The sequence below is a fragment of the Choloepus didactylus genome, chromosome X (assembly GCF_015220235.1).
Source record: "Choloepus didactylus isolate mChoDid1 chromosome X, mChoDid1.pri, whole genome shotgun sequence".
In the NCBI taxonomy this organism is placed as follows: domain Eukaryota; kingdom Metazoa; phylum Chordata; class Mammalia; order Pilosa; family Megalonychidae; genus Choloepus; species Choloepus didactylus.
Window position 1 is genome coordinate 798,934 of NC_051334.1, and position 20,523 is coordinate 819,456.

At 38.3% G+C, this 20,523-nt stretch overlaps 2 protein-coding genes across 2 annotated transcripts in view; one reads left to right on the plus strand and one right to left on the minus strand.

Annotated features, from left to right (window-relative positions):
• Nucleotides 1-20,523, plus strand: part of LOC119522834 (patatin-like phospholipase domain-containing protein 4) — a 115,865-nt gene that overhangs the window by 73,743 nt on the left and 21,599 nt on the right. The window contains exons 2-4 of the mRNA XM_037821502.1: nt 9,351-9,543; nt 12,784-12,878; nt 13,035-13,170. Coding sequence (XP_037677430.1) covers nt 9,364-9,543; nt 12,784-12,878; nt 13,035-13,170 — 411 coding nt within the window. The 5' untranslated portion in view covers nt 9,351-9,363. The remainder of the gene's footprint in view (nt 1-9,350; nt 9,544-12,783; nt 12,879-13,034; nt 13,171-20,523) is intronic.
• Nucleotides 1-20,523, minus strand: part of STS (steroid sulfatase) — a 646,106-nt gene that overhangs the window by 65,775 nt on the left and 559,808 nt on the right. The window lies entirely within an intron of this gene.

The window sequence follows — 20,523 nt, forward strand, 5'->3', positions numbered from 1 at the left end:
CTCTTAAGAACTCCAGTAAACTAATTAAGACCCACCTTGAATGGGCATCATCACATCTCCATGGAAATAATCTAACCAAAAGGTCCCACTCACAATAGGTCTGCCCCCACAAGAACATTTGGATTAAAAGAACATAGTCTTTTATGGAGTACCTAACAGACTCAAACCAGCACACCAACCCTTATGGTTGTATGCCTTTTAAAAAGGCAATGTTATCGTGTTATAGGAGGGGAAAAGTAGATGAATTTGTTCAATGTGCCATCTTTACCTATACATTTTATTTTATTTACCTATACTTTTATTATGATCTTGAATTAAATCTATTTAGTGTGGAGTTTTAATTTTTGACCTTTACATAGACAGTATACAACAAATCAAACCTCTAAAAGATGGAGACAAAGGAGGAATAAGTAAGTAATGAAGGAAAAAATGGATTTGAAATGGATTTGTACCTGAGCCTAGGCCTCAGTCCAGCCATGTCAGTTGGCCCCATATTTGGTTAGGACATATAGGAGTGTTTCCTCCCCCTGGTCTCTCATGTGAATAACTTAATGAAATTCTTACTTTCTTCATCTGGCATTTCCCCTCAGAAATATGTTGTACGGGATAGTTAGCTCCATATCTCAGCACACTCCCTAAATTCTTACTATCTCTAAGGGTGTTACACAGACAAATGCACAGTGAGCAGAAAGAAAACAGCATTGATATGTATCTGTGTGTGTGAGTATGTGTATAAATTTGTTTGGAGTCTGGTATTGGCTGTGCTCTCAATTCTCATCCTGCTTACTTGTAGTAACTTCAGAGCTCATAAATAAGGCAAGCTCACACTCCGTGGTGTGATAAGAATGAAAAGCTGATTCTTATTCAGGCACATGTGTCCCAGCTTCCTTAGAAAGCTTAGCAAATACAGATTTTAGTCCCTTCCAAAACCTGTGATCCCGACACACTTTCTTTGGGGTGCGGTGATCTTGGCTCCCCTTCCCACAGTACACTTTTAATTCAGAAGAAAGTAAAGAAAAAAATCACTTTTGATCTGTTCTAGGGGAGCTTCCGTGGTCACTACCAGCTCTGTCATGTCTCCTCCTATTTCTTACACCCAGAAAAGAAAAAATGAAAAATATCATAGATATTTTTGAAGAACTAAACTTTTAAAACATGTTTACCAATTTTCCTAGTGTCTGATCCAATAAACTCCACCCATAATTCCTGAGTTGAAGTAGCTGTCATTTAATTCCTCTGGACGTTAGTTTATCTATAACATAAGGAGATGAGAATTTATGATCTCTTCCAAACTTTAATAATTGTTCTCTATCTTCTTGTATGCCCAGACTGTACCAGGGAATATTTACATTTATTCTGATTCCATTTGAGAATGAAATAGAGAAGCAAGATATCAGAGAAGCCCTCAAATTAGGTTTTGCTAACAGAGAGGATAGGAACCTGTTAAACAAAGAGAGAGTTGGCTGTTCTTTCCTTCATAGGACATTGGCTATGGCCTCTGGAAAAACAGTTTAGATAGAAATTGGATTGAGCAATCCTGTGAACAAACACATGGATTATTTTGAGAGATATGGTAGGGCAAAGGTGAATGTAAAGTTGGGGAGAGAACCAGAGAAGGGAGCTGCTATGGTTAACTGAACAGCCAAGGGAAGGAGGAGAATTGAGGTCAGGATGGGGCAAGCTTTACCCTTTCAGGAGTTAGGCATGGATACAGGAGTAAAATGGAAAGAGGCATCATCCTCTTTCCCTGGAGGAACTTGTAGAAACGGTGAGGGAAAGCAGAAGCATTGGTACCAGGAACATCCAGCCTGCTGGGAGCTCCTAGTTAAGGAATAAGACCAGAAGTGAAACTGGAGAGCTGAATAGTAATGACAGCTGTGGGCCAGGGAGCCAAGGTTTGAATTCTGGTTCCACAACTAACTGGAACTAGCTGGGTGATTTGCCAATGTCTAGCCTTCAGGTTTCTCATCTGTAAAATTAGCAAATTGTATTACAATTCTCTAAGACCCTGTAGCTTTAACATTTTTATGACCTTAAGAAACGGAAAAGGAAAGGTTCCTTTATATTTACTGAAAATTATTATTCATGACAATAAAAACAACAGCTACTAGCTACTATTAATTGATTGAAACTTGTGAGTAAAGTAGTTCATCAACTGTAAAAAGCACAGATAGTTAAATATTTTACCAAAATTGCATATTTAATAAAAGACAAATGCAAGATTTGAAATCAGACTAATAAACAATGGATTTTAAGTCCAGGTGCTAGAAATTACCTTAAACTTAAACAGAAGTATTTAAGCCACTACTTCATTTCAACAAATGAGAAGAGTAGAATCCTTGTCCCAGTACTCATTACAGGTATAAACTTGAGTAAGTCCCTCTCCTTGTCCAGTTTTCTGGGTCTCTAACTGCAGTGTAGCTTTTTTCCAATGCCCTAGGCTGCCTTGCTCAAGAGAAATTGCCTCAAGCTAGTCTGAAGCTGTGTCTTTCAATAACTATTTAGTGCACAAGGGAAGTAACATGAGCCCCTTGGAGAAAGGCAGCCTTTCAAACATGCTGGGCTCAGTGTGCCTGAAAGGTCTTTTGCTAAATATATGACTTTCAGACTTGAATGGATGTGTTTTTTTTTTTTTTTTTTAAACAAAACATTGTTTTTCCAGGACCTTATACTCTGGACTTTACTCCATTCAAATTAGTGTACGTAAGAAGATGTGCCAGGTTGTATCTGAGAAGGGAACCTGCCTCTCCTCAGCAAACTTTACATAAAATGTCAGTATTGCCACAAGGTCAACTCTGCTTATATTATCCCGAGGTGCAAGTTCCCTGTCTACTGTGAGCATTTAATGAAAGAGTCAGACATGGTGGTTTTGCTATGTTATTTAATCCTGGACTGCCCTGAACTGTTTCTGGAGTCAATAGCAAAGCACTGTGTGAGACAAAAATTTTAAAAAGGGGGAAAGAATATAATAAAGCCATACATGTTTTCTTCTCACCTTTGGTTATAGCTCACCTTTGGTTATAGCTCAAACTTCTTTCTTCTCCCCACGTTTATTTTAGAATATAATTTTAAATAATATTTTAATATTTGATGTAAAGTAAATCAAGTAACAATAGTACAAAATTATATATTATGAATGCTATCATGCAACGATGAGCTTTCATAATGAAAAATAACTGGAAGGTGTTATTTGAAAATAAAAATAATTTTGAATTTGGAGTGCTTGCATTTGTTCTCAACATGCTTATTAATTGTTACCTGAGCTTTTATTTAAATAAACAAGCACAGAGCTTTTACTGGGTCCTCCAATAGAAAAAAAGGCAAAGAATATGAACAGAAAATTCACAGAAGAAGCAAAAAATATGGCCAGTAAATATGTCAAAAGTTTCACAATTTTCTTTATGCTAAATTGCACTTTTTGGAAACAGTTAATAGATGGATAAAATCCATTGTTGACAAGGATGTGGCGAAATGAATACTCTTACAGCTGGAGAGTGTGTGAATAAATACCATCTCTGGAGGGATTTGGGGAATAACTAGCAAAATAAAATTTCATGCATCCATTGACCCAGTAGAATACTGACATGAGTACTTAAGATTTTAACAATATCATAGTTACAAAACTACTGGTAAGTATAAAAAATGTCAATCAATATTGTATCAATAAAGGAATGTTTAAAAATTATGGTTATATTAATGCATCTAGTTAAAAGAATGAGATAGATCTAAGTGAACTGGTATGATGAGTGTCCTTAATATGTTGGTGAGGGAATACAGCAATTTGCAGAAGAGTATATAGGTATGATTTCATCATTGTAAAAATCAAAATGAAATTTAGGTTAGAAAATTTTTGCATACATAATAAAGCTATTAACAGTAGTTACCTTTGGGAACAAGGGTTAGGAGCACAACAGTGAATTCTTTCTTGCTGGTATATTATATATTTCCTTGCTTGTTTTACAATGACCATGAATTGCTTATGTAATTTAAAAATAGAGATAGAAAACATTAATTCAGAAGTAGGATCTTAAAATGAATTCCTGGACAAAATCTCCTACAGGAATACCTTGTAGTAGAAATTTCTGCTGCTTCTCTCATCTGATCCTGGCCCCAGAACTCACCCATTCTAAGGTGGGGCTGACCACAACAGTGGCGCTGATCACCATTGAAGACAATGGGTAGTGAAGGCCCAATTGCAGGCCCCTGAACACATGCCACATTAATTCCAAAGTGCTCCTCTCATAGCATGTCTTTTATTCTTACTTAATTTTGCTCAAAGTTTTATTCTTGTTGCAGCTTGGCTTAGAGGTGAGTTCATCAACTATTGTTCTCAGGGACAATTAGGTGTTGCTTCCCAAATTCTGCATTTATGGTGACAGCACCAGATTCTTCCCAACTACATCTTTTTATTTTTTAAAACAGCTTTATTGAGGTATGAGTGGCACACAGTAAATTTCATGTATTGGAAGCGCACAATTTGATAAAACTTTACATATGTATATACCCATGAAACTATCACCACAATCAAGATCATGGACATATATCCATATATCACTAAAGTTTCCTCATGCCACTTTGTAACCCCTCATTCCTATACATTCCCACCATCCCTCCAATCCTTAGACAACCACTGATGTGCTCTATGTCACTACAGATTAGTTAGCATTCTTTGGAAATGTATATAAGTGGAAACATATAGTAGGTATTCTATTTTTGTCTAGCTTTTTCACTCAGCACAATTATTTTGAAATTTCAACCACCTTTTGTGTAAAACAGTAGTTGGTTCATTTTTATTACTAGATAATATCCCGTGGTACAGATATACCATAATTTGTGAATCCACTCACCTGTCGATGGGCATTTTGGTTGTTTCTTTTTTTTTCTATTATAAATAAAGCTGCTATGAATATTAATGCAAAAGTCTTTGTGAATTTATACATTTTCATTTCTCTTGGTTAAAAATATCTAGGAGTAGGATGACCAGGTAATATGATAGATAAATATTTACCTTTTTAAGAAACTGCCAAATGTTTTTTTCCAAAGTGATTGTACCATTTTACATTCTCATTAAGAGGGTGTCAGACTTCCCCTTGCTCCTCATCCTTGCCAATACATGGAACTGTCAGTAATTTTAGTTTTAACTGTTCTAGTAGGTGCATAGTAGCATTTCATCATGGCTTAAATTTGAATTTTCCAGAACAAAGACATGGATCATATAACAATGTGGATGAACCCTGAGGACATTATGTTGAGTGAAGTTAGCCAGAAACAAAAGGACAGATTCTGTATGGTCTCACTAATATGAACAAACATTAATGAACAAACTTTGGGAGTTAAAAACTGACAACATAGGCTACCAGGAGATAGAAGGAGGGTAGAAATCAGGCATTTGATGCTGAAGGACTACAGAATGTTTAGCAGGATTGATTGTATAGATCCAGAAATAGATAGCATAATACTGTGTGATGATAGCACAGTATTGTAAGTACACTGAACAAAGATGTCTGTGAGTAAAGCTGAAAGAAGTGGGATAGGAGAATGTATGACACCAGAGGTAAAGATAGATGATAAAGACTGGGACTGTATAACTTGGCAAAAACTGGACTGGCCAGTGATTCTTACTAAATATACAAATATAAAAATGTTTTTGCATGTGGGAGAGCAAATGCATGTCAACCATGTAGAGTGTTGAAAAAGGGATTGGTATTTGGGAAAAAACATAATCAAAGCAAACTGGAGTCTATGGTCAACAGTAACATTGTAATATACCTCCATTAAATGTAACAAAGGCAATATATCAATGCTAAGTGTATATGAGAGGGGGATATAGGGGAGGGATATGGGATTCTAGGTAGTGGTGTTATTTTCTGTCCTTACTATTATATTGTATTGTATGACATGTTATTTTTCTTTTTATCATCTTTTTTATTATTGCTAAAAAAAAACAATTTTTCTTGTAGTAATCACTATGTTCAAGTGCTGATTGTGGTGATAAATATACAACTTTATGATGACACCATGAATGACTGACTGTACACTGTGGATAAATGTATGGTATGTGAATATAACTCTATAAAGTTGTAGGAAAAAAATACAGGAGTAAAAGTGTTGGAGAAAACATGGTGAGAGGGATGTACTTATCTACTGTTGATGAGCAGGTAGAATGGTGTAGCCTTTCTGAAGGTCAGTGTGGTGGTTCCACAAGAAGCTAAGTATGTGGGGACCATAAGGTCCTGCATCCTCATTGTGGGGTATGTCATTGGAAGATCTGAGAGCAGAGACATGAATGGACATTTGCACACTGGTGTTCATGGAGGCAGGATTCATGATTTGCAATGGGTGGAGGTGACCTAAGGGTAATAGACTGAGGAACAGAATGGTAATAGACTGAGGAACAGAATGGTGAACTGTGACATACGCATACATTGGAATATTGAGCAACTATGAGAAGGAGTGAAGCTGTGAGACACGCAACGAGGTGAATGGATCCTGTACACAGTATTTGAGTGAAGTATGCCAGAAATAAAGGCAAACACTATAATGCCTCACCAATATGGACTAACTACAGTGTGTAAACTCAGAATTGAATCTTAGAACATAGCCTAACATGGACATGATTATTGCAATAGTCCCTAGATTGTAAGCTCTTACAGCAGTCAACTTTATTCCTGAATTGTGATGCCTATCTCTAAACTTTGAGATGCTGATCCCCTAGGGTATAACCTGATTGGTCTCTGGAACAATGGGTATCTCTGAGACACCTGAAACTCAGAGCTAGAGCTCGGCAGATATGAACGTCAGTATTAGCGCATACAGCAACTGTTTAAAAAAAAGCTGAAAAAGAGCCCAGACTTCAATTAGTGATATGAATGAAGTAGATCTGGTTAAGACTAGGGCAAACCGGGCCAAAGGGTAAAGGTCAAAACTGACTGTGTTTTAAAACTTCAACTTCCATGTGAGACCAAGGGAAGAGATGTCTATTTAGCACAGGATCTATATTTTCTAAACGTATAACTCTGCAGTCAGTTTGTTCAAACAGCACAATTACATGGAACTTTGAATAGGAAGTGAGATACGGTAGGTTAGTATAGGTTAGAGTGAAACAGTGACACATCCCAAAGTAATTTGGGCAGAGAATAAAAAATATATTTACAGCCCCCCCACCCCCAAGGAGCTGAGGGAAGGTACAGAAGTGTTGGACTTCCTCACCTGGACTGGTGTTGATGTTGTCACAAACACTGGGACTGGTGGTTTGATGTGCCGAGCCCTCTATCATGGGACTTGCCCTTATGAAGCTCATTACTGCAAAGGAGAGGCTAAACTTGCATATAATTGTGCCTAAAAGTCTCCCCCTGAGTACCTCTTTGTTGCTCAGATGTGGCCCTCTCTCTCTCTCTAACTGAGCCACCTCGGCAGGTGAACTCGCTGCCCTCCCCCCTACATGGGACCCACTCCCAGGGGAGTAAATCTCCCTGGCAACGCAGGAAGTGATTCCTGGGGATGAATCTGGACCTGGCATTATGGGATTGAGAATATCTTCTTGACCAAAAGGGGGATGCAAAATGAGATGAAATAGTTTCAGTGGCTGAGAGATTTCAAATGGAGTCAAGCGGTCACTCTGGTGGACATTCTTATGCACTATATAGATAACACCTCTTAGGTTTTAATGTATTGGAATAGCTAGAAGTAAATACCTGAAACTATCAAACTCCAACCCAGTAGTCTGGACTCCTGAAGACGATTGTATAACAATGTAGATTACAAGGGGTGACAGTGTGATTGTGAAGACCTTGTGGATCACACTCCCTTTATGTAGTGTATGGATGGATGAGTAGAAAAATGGCGACAAAAACTAAATGAAAAATAGGGTGGGATGGGGGGATGGTTTGAGTGTTCTTTTTCACTTTTATTTTTTATTCTTATTCTGATTCTTTCTGATATAAGGAAAATGTTCAGAAATAGATTGTGGTGATGAATACATAACTATATAATTGCCCTGTGAACAGTTGATTGTATACCATGGATGACTGGATGGTATCTGAATATATTTCAATAAAATTGAATTTAATTTAAAAATCTGAATTTTCCTAATGACTAATGATGTTCAGCATCTTTATTTGTCATTCATAGATCTTCTTCAGTGAAGTGTCTGTTAAAATATTTTCCTTGTTTTTAAACTGGTTTTTGTGGTAGGTAGTTTGAAGTTGTATGTACCCCAGTAAGGCCATGTTTTTTTAATCTATCCCTGTGGGTGCAGACCTGTTGTAGGCAGGACCTTTTGATTAGGTTATTTCAATTGAGATGTGACCTAACTCATTCAACGTGTGTCTTAATCCTCTTACTGGGGTCCTTTATAAGAGAATAAAGGACACACAGAAAACAGAGAGAACCACCCAGAGAAGTTTAGAGAAAAACCCCAGAGAAGCTAAGAGAGGACCCACAGCAAATACAGAGAAAGCCACTGAAGCCAGAAGCTGAAAACAATGAAACCTGGGAGCGAAGGATCAGCAGATGCCATCGTGTGTCTTCCCATGTGACAGAGGTGTCCCAGATGCCAGCAGCCTTTCTTTAGGAAGGAGGTATTGTCTTGTTGTTATCTTCATTGGATATTTTCATGGTCTTAGAATTGTGATTTGTAAGCTAATCCATTTCTGGTAGTTTGCATTTCAGCAGTTTTAGTTTCCAACCCAATCAAAACTAATACATTGGCCCCCACAATACTGCTTCAAAGATAATGGTGTTTTGGGGGACATAATACATCGAAACCGGCACATTCTACCCCCTGGACCCCAAAATGACACAATCTTTCCATATACAAAATACATTCATCCCATTACAATATCACAGAAACTCAAATCATTTCAGTAACAGTGGTTAAGTACAAGATCCCATCAAAATCAGGCATGTCTGTCTTAAGGCAAAATAGTCTGTTTTCTTATTATCGCAACTTGAGCATTCTTTATATATTCTGGACATGTCTTTTTTCACATATGTGACTAAAAATATTTTCTCCTAGTCTGTGGCTTGTCTTTTCATTCTTTCAACAGTGTTTTTTTTTTTTTTTTGAAGAGAAGTTCTCTGTTTTCATGAAGTCCTGTGTTCCAGTTGTAAAACTTTTTTAACTTTTTCTTTTTTTTTTTTAAAAAAAAAGAATTATGCTGGGTCAATATGACAGAGGGAAAAAAAAAAATTTCCCGAAAGCTTTGGGTGTTTACTTTGAATGAATTGAAACTACCATGCTTAAAACACAGGATGATATGTTAAAAAAAAGCCTTGAAACCAGGGTCAGCCTAGAACTGCATAGCAGGTGGGATAAAATACACTAGTATTTTCCGTTTTTGTGTTGCCAGTTTCGCAGCTAGAATGAAGCAAGTCAACTTGTCCTTCGCGGCCTGTGGCTTTCTGGGCATCTACCACTTGGGGGCCGCGTCTGCACTCCGCAGACACGGCAGAAAGCTCCTGAGAGCCACCCAGGCCTTCGCCGGCGCTTCTGCGGGATCCTTGGTGGCTTCTGTCCTGCTAACCACGCCAGAAAAAATAGAGGTAATTAAGGGGTAGCTGCGCAGCGTTGCTTCTCAAGAAATGAAGAGCGAACAGCAAAGATGAGTGTTCATTCTGCTGGATTACAGTAACGCAGAAATGCTCCTTTGCCTGGGAAACAGAAAAGGTGGATGAAGACTTTAAAAATGTCTTCATCTTAGGAATCTTAGGAATCTGTGCTCTGGTTTTGGAAAAGATTTTGGGTGAGGGTGAGAGGAGGAAATAAAATGCCTTATTTTACTCTTGAGGTTTTTGAGATTCCCACTCTGTTTCTTTCAAGGAAAGGATATTTCTTCTTTGTATGATCCGGGAAAAGAGGGCAGGGGTGTTTTCAAGGCCTTGACCGTGTGATGCATAGTCGTGCTCACTGTCTACAAATGGGAATATAAATAAAAATATGGTTATGCAATTCTCTTTCAGGGGGATTATGTGGACTTTTAATTTTTTTAAGAAGAAAGCTCTGAATGCTGAGCAATTTACCCAGAAATAAAACAAATAAGCTTCCACTAGGTATTTTATTTAGTGCAGTCAATGCTTTAAAACTCTTTTCTGCCCTCTAGACAGCAATCATGCATTGGCTGGCTGTGAGAGCTGGTCTGTGTAGGTGGAGAATATTATATTTGTTAGTTAACACACTCTAGTGGTTTTAAACAATCAGAAAATAACCAACATTTAACAAATTCATGGCCAAGAATGAATTGGTCACACTTAAAATTTTAAATGTTCCAAGTTTTAAGTATCATGGTCTCATGCGCAAATCTGCTATGAGTTGTTTATGGAAGGGAAACTGTATTTTAGGACAATTGGATATTAAATAGGTCGATAGATAGTAAATAAATCCACGTGTCTTTTCTCCCCAGGTCTTGATATAATTCATACACAGGAAACTAGGGAAGTGATTAAAACTAGAAATTACACAGGATGAGAACCTGAAGTCATAGAAAGTATAAATAAAGGGTGAAATTTCCCCCAAACTAGTAGAGTCGTACTTTGAATTGCAGGCTAGCTCCTTCCCGGAACTTCCTTCCCTTTCTGCACCAGCCTATAGGCCATTTGGGCTCCTTTCCCTTTAGGTGGGACAAATCCTGGGCTTGGGAGTTGGGTGGACTTGGTTTTGAATCCAAAGCAAAGTTAGAAATGTATTAAGGGTGATTTGGAACTAACATGATTTGGAAGAACTGTAATAATTCATCATTGACTTCACTGAAATTCTGTGATGTGAAGACATTGAATGTTACCTAAATTTGTGACTGTGATATCTTTGTATTTCCAAGTCAGATTGCCTGACTTTTTTATTTTTTCAGTAAATTGGTGACTCGGCTATAGTATCTAATTGTGTTAAGTTACAGTAAGTCTTTGTGGGTCTTATGTGGGAAGGTGGAAAACACTCCTCTTATTTTCCTAGAGCACCTTCCTTTCTCCTTTCTCAAAACAGATCTCTAGCCATTTGACTGAAGTTTTTGTATATTCTTTTTCTTTTCAGCTTATGAAATATACTGCTTGTAGGGTTGCTTTTCATTTTTCTGGCAAGCTGTGTTCTACTTTCTCAAATTCGCCTTAGCTCATTTCTTTCTGATGGTGTAAGCTCCTCCAGCTTTGCATCATTGTGACAAATGTGTGAGTAATTAACACAGCTCTGAGTTGCTGCGGGCAGTTATGAGAAGCACCTGATGCGGTGTGTATTTTAGGTGGTTTACAAATTTAGATTTTGATATGTAAGAGTTCCTCGCAATTTGCAAGGCATGGTGTTTGAAACAGTGGAGAACACAAAACAGGTGAATAAATCCATTCCTCATCCTTAATAAATCTACCATTTCACAGGGTAGTTTGTGTGTGTGCATGTGTGTAACTAAAATTGATACAAGAAGATCGGCTAAATGGGCAGTCCAGCTTAGCGGAACGAGTTTGGGAGAATGCCACTATTTCTCACCTGGAAGCCTACAGTGGCTTCCTGACCGGTAGATCTTCACCTCCTCCTGCGCCCTCCAGTCCAGCCACCTATAGCAGAGTGATTTTACCCAAACATAAATCTGATATGGATCTCACCTGGCTAACATCAACCTGTTGGCAGGATGACGCTGTCTCTGGAGGTACTAAGCCCCTTCCTCCTCCCTTAAATCTGGCAGCATTGCATCTTCCAATCTCTCTCCAACTATGGCCATCCTGCCTCCCTCTTCCACTCATGAGGACCCCTGTGATGACACTGGGCCCACCAGGTCATCCAGGATACTCTCCTATCTGCAGAGTCCCTTTTTGCCATGACAGGGTACAGGGACTGGGATGTGGATGTTGTGATTCTGCTGACCCCTCCCTCCTCAGTGCTCTTGAGATGCTGGGCTTTACACACCAAGGCCCTCACTGCCCCACAGAGAAGTACCTCCCAGGAGAGCAGTGCAGGCCTCACGAGGGTGGGCTCTCATTGCACCTCATTTGCGTCTGAACCCTAGGGCCTAGCCCATGCCCACACCTGGTTGGTTACCAAATGAAGGAATCAGTACATGAAAGACAGACCTGGGTTCAAATTCTGACTCTGACACTCATTTTGGATGAGATCTTGGAAAAGGTACTTAACTCTCCAAGCCTCAGATTCCTTATCTGTAAAATGGGGGTGATTATACCCTCCCTATGGGGCTATGTAAAGATGAACTGACAGACTCAGCATTAGTGGTTCCCAACCCAGAGTACCCAGGTGACTTTTGTCAAAATACCAACCTCCAAAGACTCTGATTTAGCATCTGCAAACTACAGTCATCCATCACTTCTACTATTTCTGCTGTTTATATTGTAAATATTAATCAGTGCTATTGCAGAGCTATAAATGAAATGTTTCTTAGGTCAGCAAATTGGGGAGGGAGAGAGGACTGGTTGTGTTAAAGAATCTGTAGAAGACTGTGCTAAAACGGAATTAAAATAGAGCCCTGAAGGTTTTCCAGATGTGGGCAAAGGCCACATGTGGTCAAAATTTTTGTAAAAAAAAAAAAGACCTGAATTAGAAGAACACATAGCTTAGGGTAAACACCAGTGTGGCAGAGGATATTTCTGCAATAAAGTAAGGCTCTGTAAAGCAGGAATGTGGGTGAGGAGCAGGTCAAGTGGAGATTCACATACCGGTGAAAGGGTGTAGACTCTCGAGTCGGCCACTGGATTTATGGGGTCCTAGTGAATTATGAGATCAGCACAGAGTTTTGGAACTGGAATGAATTTTGGACCAAACATAGCCTCCCTTCTCATGTCCTTTTTCAGGAATGTACTGAATTTACGTACAAGTTGGCTGAAGAAACTAGAAGGTTGTCTTTTGGTGCAGTAACACCCGGTTATGACTTCATGGCCCAACTGAGGTACACGTAGTACATTTCTTCCCCAAAGTATATGGAGACAGAGTGTTGATAATGTTCTATATAAACTGTGGCAAGCTCAGCATTCCCTTCTCTAAAATATTTACATGGTGTTCAATAATTAAAGGTGAATAATGCCGATCGCTTTTTCTTCTCTAGAGGAGGAATGGAGACGGTTCTCCCCACCAACGCCCATGAACTAGCCCAGAATCGACTACACGTGTCCATCACCAACACCAAGACCAGAAAAAACCACCTGGTCTCGCACTTTTCCTCCAGGGAAGTCCTCATTAAGGTAACAAAGATGCATTTCAGATTTGAGGAAATCAAGTGCTGGTGACAGAGCTGCCATTTAAATACTTCATACAAATAATGAGCATTATCACATTCCTTAGAGCCGGTGGCTTACTTCCTGTCTGACTGGTGATAAAGGCTCAATAAATTAGGTGTTTGCTGAAGATATCAGCCAGCATCCCTCAAAGATGGCCCCTCAAGATGTGTCCTTCATCTTTACTCACGATGTTTGGCCACGGGCTTGTTAGGGGAAGCAGCCCTCTGATGGCAGATCACGAGCAATAACAGTTCCTTAAATTTAGGCAGTGGATACTTCACAGCTTATATAAGACTTATAAAGGTATTATCTTCTTTGATCCTTCAACAACTCTGTAAGCCAGGTTGAACAGGTTTTATGACTGCCATTTATTTATTTTTTCTAACAGAAGAAGAAATGGGTAGAAAAATGTTAAATGTTGTGCCCCCAGTTATACTAATTGTAAGCAGGAAACAATCCTAGAACCCACGTGGCTTTAACTTTTCAAACTAATGTTTCATTTGTTTCTTCTATTGTGTTTTGATGCCTGTCTATCCAAACCCATTTGAAAGTTGGTTGGTTGAGAACCTGTTATCTCTGGGAAATACTTTGGCTGATTGATAGGCAGTTAGCAATGTGCTTACTAAGGTTAGTACATTAAATGTTTGTATGTTGGAGATTTTTTTTCTCTTAGAAAAAGGTGTGTAGATTTCTCTCTCTTTTTCCTTTTGTGCAAATCATGGCAAGCTTCAGGTAATAGGAAGAATGTATGTTTTGATACAGAAGGTAATGGATTGAATGTGAAATAAGAGTTTTGCCAGAATTAGATTATAAATGCATTGATTTCTGCTATCATTCAAATGCTGTAATTTGAAATGCCTAACAAAATATTCGACTGACAAGTAAATTTACTTTGCAACTTCCTAGATTAGAATATTTGTACTCACTGTGACAATTTTGCTAGGCTGTCACTTATAACAGTCCTTATATCTTAGAAAAAAGACAGTTTTTTGTAGTCTCATTGTAATCTTATGTTGAGTTAGACAATATGAAGGGGAAAGCTGGTCCAGCCAACCTGAATTGCAACATATTGGAAATGCTCAGTACAGATCCATAAACCTCAAGCTGGGTTGAAATACCTCTTACAATTTGGATGGGAACAAGTCTGTGTGTCGTCATTGTATCATACAACAAGAATGGAATTCTTCCTTCGTTTATCACCTTCCCAGTGAAATCGTCCTTGACCACTGTTCTAGTTTGCTAATGCTGCTGGAATGCAAAACACCAGAGATGGATTGGCTTTTATAAAAGGGGGTTTATTTGGTTACACAGTTACAGTCTTAAGGCCATAAAGTGTCCAAGGTAACACATCAACAATTGGGTACCTTCACTGGAGGATGGCCAATGGAGTCCGGAAAACCTCTGTTAGCTGGGAAGGCACGTGGCTGGCATCTGCTCCAGAGTTCTGGTTTCAAAATGGCTGTCTCCCAGGACGTTCCTCTCTAGGCTGCAGTTCCTCAAAACTGTCACTCTTAGTTGCACTTGGGGGTATTTGTCCTCTCTTAGCTTCTCCAGAGCAAGAGTCTGCTTTCAACGGCCATCTTCAAAATGACTCATCTGCAGCTCCTGTGCTTTCTTCAAAGTGTCCCTCTTGGCTGTGGCTCCTCTGCAAAACGTCACTCACAGCTGCACTGAGTTCCTGCTGCCCATCAGCTCATTTATATGGCTCCACTGATCCAGGCCCACCCTAAATGGGTGCGGCCACACCTCCATGGAAATAGCCAGAGTCATCACCCACAGCTGGGTGGGGTGCAGCTCCAAAGAAACACTCAAAGAAATCTAATCAACACTGATAATGTCTGCCCACACAAGATTACATCAAAGATAATGATGTTTGGGGGACAAAACTGGCACAATCACCAACACTGAGGCTGTCATTTTGTGCTTAAAAGACTTTTTTTTTTTTTAAATACCCTTCAAATATGGCATATTAGAATAATTATTTGAAATAATTTCATATTTATGTCTCCTCTCAGCACAAAATATTTTCAAATCCTGGAAAAAGAAAAATACCAAAACAGTAAATTATATTCCATACCTAATTTACCTGTTGATAGTTACCATATTTGCTTCACACATTTAAAAAACATGCAAAACATTACATTTTAAAGCTAAAGCTCCCCTCCTAACTCCTTCCTCCCTCTTCTCCCAGAGGTAACTGCTCTTCTGAAATTGACTTGTATTTGTTTATGAACAATTTTGAATCTGTGTATGTGCTTATATATATAGCCATACATATCTATAATGTGATGGTTGGGTTCATGTGTCAACTTGGCCAAGAAATGGTGCCCAGCTGTCTGGTCAAGCAAGCATTAGCCTAACTGTTACTGCAAAGACATTTCATGGACTTAAATCATCAGTATGTTGATTGCTTATCTATGGCTGATTATGTCTTCAATCAACTGAGGAGACGGCCTTCAGCAATGAGAGAAGTCTCATTCAATCAGCTGAAGGCTTTAAAAGGAGAAGTGATGACTTCAGCAGTCAGAAAAGAGAACTTTCATCTCTACTTCAGCCAGCCAGCTTTTCCTGGGGAATTCATTAAAAACCTTCATCAGAGTTCCCAGCCTGCAGCCCACTCTTCAGAATTTAGACTGGTACATCCCCACATTTGCATGAGACACTTTTATAAAATCTCATACTATTTACGGATGTCTCCTGTTGGTTCTGTTTCCCTAGAGAATCCTGATTAATACATATATATGCCCCCACCCCGTGTGTGTGTTTGTGTGTGTGTGTGTGTGTGTGTGTGTGTGTGTGTGTGTGAGGGGGGGGGTATGTGTGCCTTTTAAAATCTGCATAATGGCATCATTTAGTGGGTATCCTTTTTCAACTCATTTTTCCCACTCAGATTGATTCTTGTGGATGCAGGTAGGTCAGATTCAAGGACTTCAACTATTATATTAAAATGCATTTACTCGTGTTTCTGTCAGCAGACATTTAAGTCTTTCCAGGTTTTCCACTCATACCAAATATATTGCTATGCCCATCCTCAAACATGTTTCCTTGTGCAATGTGTGTGCAAAACTCTAGGGTATGTGCTGGTGGAATTGGTGCATGGTCACAGGCTACACACGTTTTCCACTTGACTGGATCTTGTAACCCCTCCAAAGGGGAAACACTGTTTCACACCCAGGGTCTCAAGTGAGGATTCCCATGGCTTCTGGAATCCTCACCTTTTAATACATTTGCTAATCTTATTTTTGTTTTAACTACTATTTCTCTGGTTGCTAGATAGGAGGACATCTTTTTAAAAAGTAACTTTTTTTCACAGTCATAAAAATTGGATGTTTGGCAAAGAGAGCTTTCCTGAATCATTTGGGAGTGTCCTCCTCAACCTGATTCCCTACCACCTTGAGTATTTTTTAATTTCCTACAGTGACATTCTTCTACATAACCATAACATAATAATCAAGACCAGGGAATTAACATCAATACGTGGCTCGAACCCTCAGACGCCATTCCAGTTCCACCAGTTGTCCCAATAATGTCTTTTATGACCCAAGAATTCAAGTCAGACTCCCATGTTCCACTCCTCACCACATCTCTGTAGTCATCATCACTCGAGATCCTTTTCTCAGTCTTCTCTGGACTTCATGGCCCCAAGAGTTTGGAAGATCATGGCCAGTTATTTTTAGGATTTCCTTCAATGTGGGTTTATTGACGTTTCCTGGTGATTAGCTTCAGGTCGCACCTTTGGCAGGGAAATCACAGGTGTGATGCTGCATTCTGCTCATCGCATCTGACCAGGTAGCTCACAACTTCTCCTTGCCTAAGTGACTTTTCCCTTTAGAATTATTAAGGCTCTTGTTGGGAAGTATTTTGAAGCTCCATAAATTTCTTGTTCCTCATAAAGCTTTCAATTTGTTTATTTACATCTGTATAGACTCATGATTTTCTACAGGATTCAGCAGGTTATTATCTGTTAATATTATCCTTTGTTTTGATGCTCACGTTGTCCTCAGTTTGATCAGTGGGAGCCATTTTAGCTGGCTTCAATGTCCTTTGAGCAGATCTGCCTCATTGAACCACTTCCCTGCTTTCTGGATAAAGATGTTCCAGGCTCATCTCGTACTCTCTCTGCCCCATCCCTGGATTCAGCCATTTCTGCAAGGTGCTCTGGTTCCTTGTAGTGGAAATTGGTGTTGATAATTATCATAATTATAAATCAAATTTATTAGCCAAATAGCATTGTTATTCATATCATGCTGTTCCCAAGTCTGCCCAGTGACTACAGCTACGGACTACGTATGTTTGTGTGTGTGTGTGTGCATGCATGCATGTGTTCAAACATTTAAATCTATACTTATTTTGATGTCTATTGATTATGTATCTATCATCATGATATCTATGAAAAAACATGAGTTCATACAGACATGTCCAACTCCAGACTTCATTTCTAGTTTTCCCCCTTTCTGTTTTCCTAACTCCCTTCTTTGTCAGTGAGAAATCTGGCATCTCTTATGTTTGACCTGTTTCTTATTTAATCTGCTCACCTGCTATAACCAATCTCCCTTCTATACCACTACTTCCTACCCTGCTTGGGTGTCTTCCTCACTCAACTTGGCTCTGGGTCCTCATTCCAGGTTCCATCCTTGATAAACACTCTTTTAAAGGAGGTTATTGACCATTTATGTTTTCTCTTTATACGATTTACCTTTTATTTATCTTTTTAATTTTTCTATTGGGTTGTCTTGTTCTTAACTTGTTGGGATTCTTTATATTTTCTCCATCCTGCTTTTGCTTTTATTGGATTTATTCTTAAATGCCTTAATCCTCATGCTTATTTTAAATTGAATTTATTTTTAGTACATTTTGTAGTTTTTCCGGTGCAAGAAATACTGCTAATTGTACAATAATCACCCTTGCTGAATTCCCTCTTTAATTGTAATTAATAGATTCTCTTGGGTAGTCCATGTAGATAATCAAATTGAAGATGAGTTGTAAGGATTTTGTTTATATATACCTTTTCAGAAATTGTGCTGCTCAGCTCTTCTATTTCCTATATTCTCCATCTTAGCATTGTATAGATGCAGCAGTAACATCCTTCTTGTCTTGCTCCTCTTTTTAAAGAAGTTACAGCTTTAAATATAATATTTACCTTAAATATCCTTTATCAAGTTAGTGAAATTACCATTTTCAGAATTTACTTAGAGGATTTTGTTTGTTTCATTTATCATGAATAAATGATACATGTATTTTCTGTGTATTGTGATGGTTTTCTCCTTATTCTGTCAATGCAACAGATCCCATTGGTAAATGCTGTATCTACTCAGCTATCTTTCCATGCCTACTTGCTTGTGATGTCTTTCTGTCTGTCCATCTTTCAATAATTGCATTCCGATAGTTCAACAATAAGATTCTAAATTTAAGTCTTAACTAAGTGAATTATTTAAAGGAAGAAAATAATCATCTTGTCAGATGCATTAAAGTAATTTGATAACTTTCAATATGCATACCTGATTAATAAAAAGTAGCTGCTCACAATTAAGCATAAAAGTAAGTTTCAATAAAAAAATCACTCAACAAAATCACTCACAGAAAATGCCAAGCCTGATGCCTAATAATCAAGTGTGAAAGATGTTTCCATTACAGCTGGGAAGAAAACAAGTATACCTGATCTATCTGCTATTATGCCACTTGCTCTGGAAACTGGAAAATGCAGCAAAAAGAAAATTAAGTAAAAGGTTAACATATGGAAAAGAAGAGCAAAATGATCATCATTTGTAAATTGTCTCCGGCACCAAGCACATGATTAAAGATATCAGAGGTCCTCAGTATGTGAGGAATGAATGAATGACTGAATACTTAAATTCCAATGCAGTCAACCAAAAAAATATATTATGAGGAGTTTAAAAATTCATTAGAATGTCTCTAGAAATATATGAAGATTAATATTTTTCTATCAGCAGAAGTTTAAAAAGTGGAAAAGTGCATGGTTATAGAAATCTAGAAAAAGTGCAAGACACAACCAAAACCACTATGTACATATATGATGTCAGATATGTCATCTTCCTGAATGGGAAGATTAAATCCTACCTGGTGTCTAGCCTCTTTTAATTAAGCCAGGAATGTTACAAATTTCAATCACATGCTCAGTATTTTTCTTTTCAAAATGTAACAAATGGATGTTAAAATTCACCTGGCAGAATAAATTCTCAAAAAAGTCAAGAAATGTTAAATAATTTCCTTAACTTAACCTTCTTAATATCTTCTGTGAATTTTCTCTTAGGGTCCTTTTGTCCATTTTCCTAAGGCAGCCTTCAAAATTTTTTTCTTATTTAAGGGAAGCACAGCAAAGAAATCATTTTTAGAAGAGTTACTTGTCAAATGTTTTTGTTGCATGAGAAGGAACCCAACTTAAATTACCTCAAGCCAAAGATGGATAAAGAAAAGAGGAGGAAATTACTGAGCTATAAAAACCAGGGCTGTTCCTGGCATACTTGGGAGCTTGTTAGAAATGCAGAATCACAGGCTACCCCAACCTACCGAATCAGAATCTGCATTTTATCTAGATTCCCAGGTGATTTGTACGCACAGTAAGTTTTGAGAAGCTCTGCTTACATGTTGGTTTCTATAGTGATAGGATTGAAAAAAATTGGTTTTAGGAGGGTAATAAATGTGACAGGTTATATGGAAACCATTGCCTTATTTTAAAGACAAAATTTTCCAAGGTGCTTGCCATTAAAGAGAATATACTTGAAAGATAAATGTGTGGAAAGAAGGTATGTTTTTTGGTTGGGAATGGTAGGCCGGTTGAGAAAGAGGACTTGGACATCCTTGTCAGCGAACGAGCCAGTGAACGGAGGAACTGAAGAGGCGAACACAAAAGGGGGCAATCTATTGAGCAAGTTTCTGTTGAAAGTTGGGATAGAGCCAATCTAAAGCACTGACAGAAAACTGAGGGGGGTGGAAAAAACTTGCTAGAGAAGCAAGACCTTAGGAAGAGAGAGGAATTGAACATAACAAAGATCACTGGGTAGAGAAAAGTGAGCAGGCTTGTTGGTTTTCATTTTAAAAAAGAAAAGGCAAATCATCTACGTTTGTAAAAAACTTTACTTCTTTGTGTAAAAACTATGGTCTACAAGAGAAAATGTGAGAAGCTAGCAGAGATAATTCATTTGAACTATTAGTGAAACCAACAAATTGGTTTTTTTATGGCTTTCTACCACAATTCAGTAGCCTGCAACTGGAAACAAAGAATAAGGACCCTCCTGTTGGGAAATTAGGAAACAGGAAAAAGGAAGGTTGTGGAGCCAAAGGTTCTGGGATGTTAAC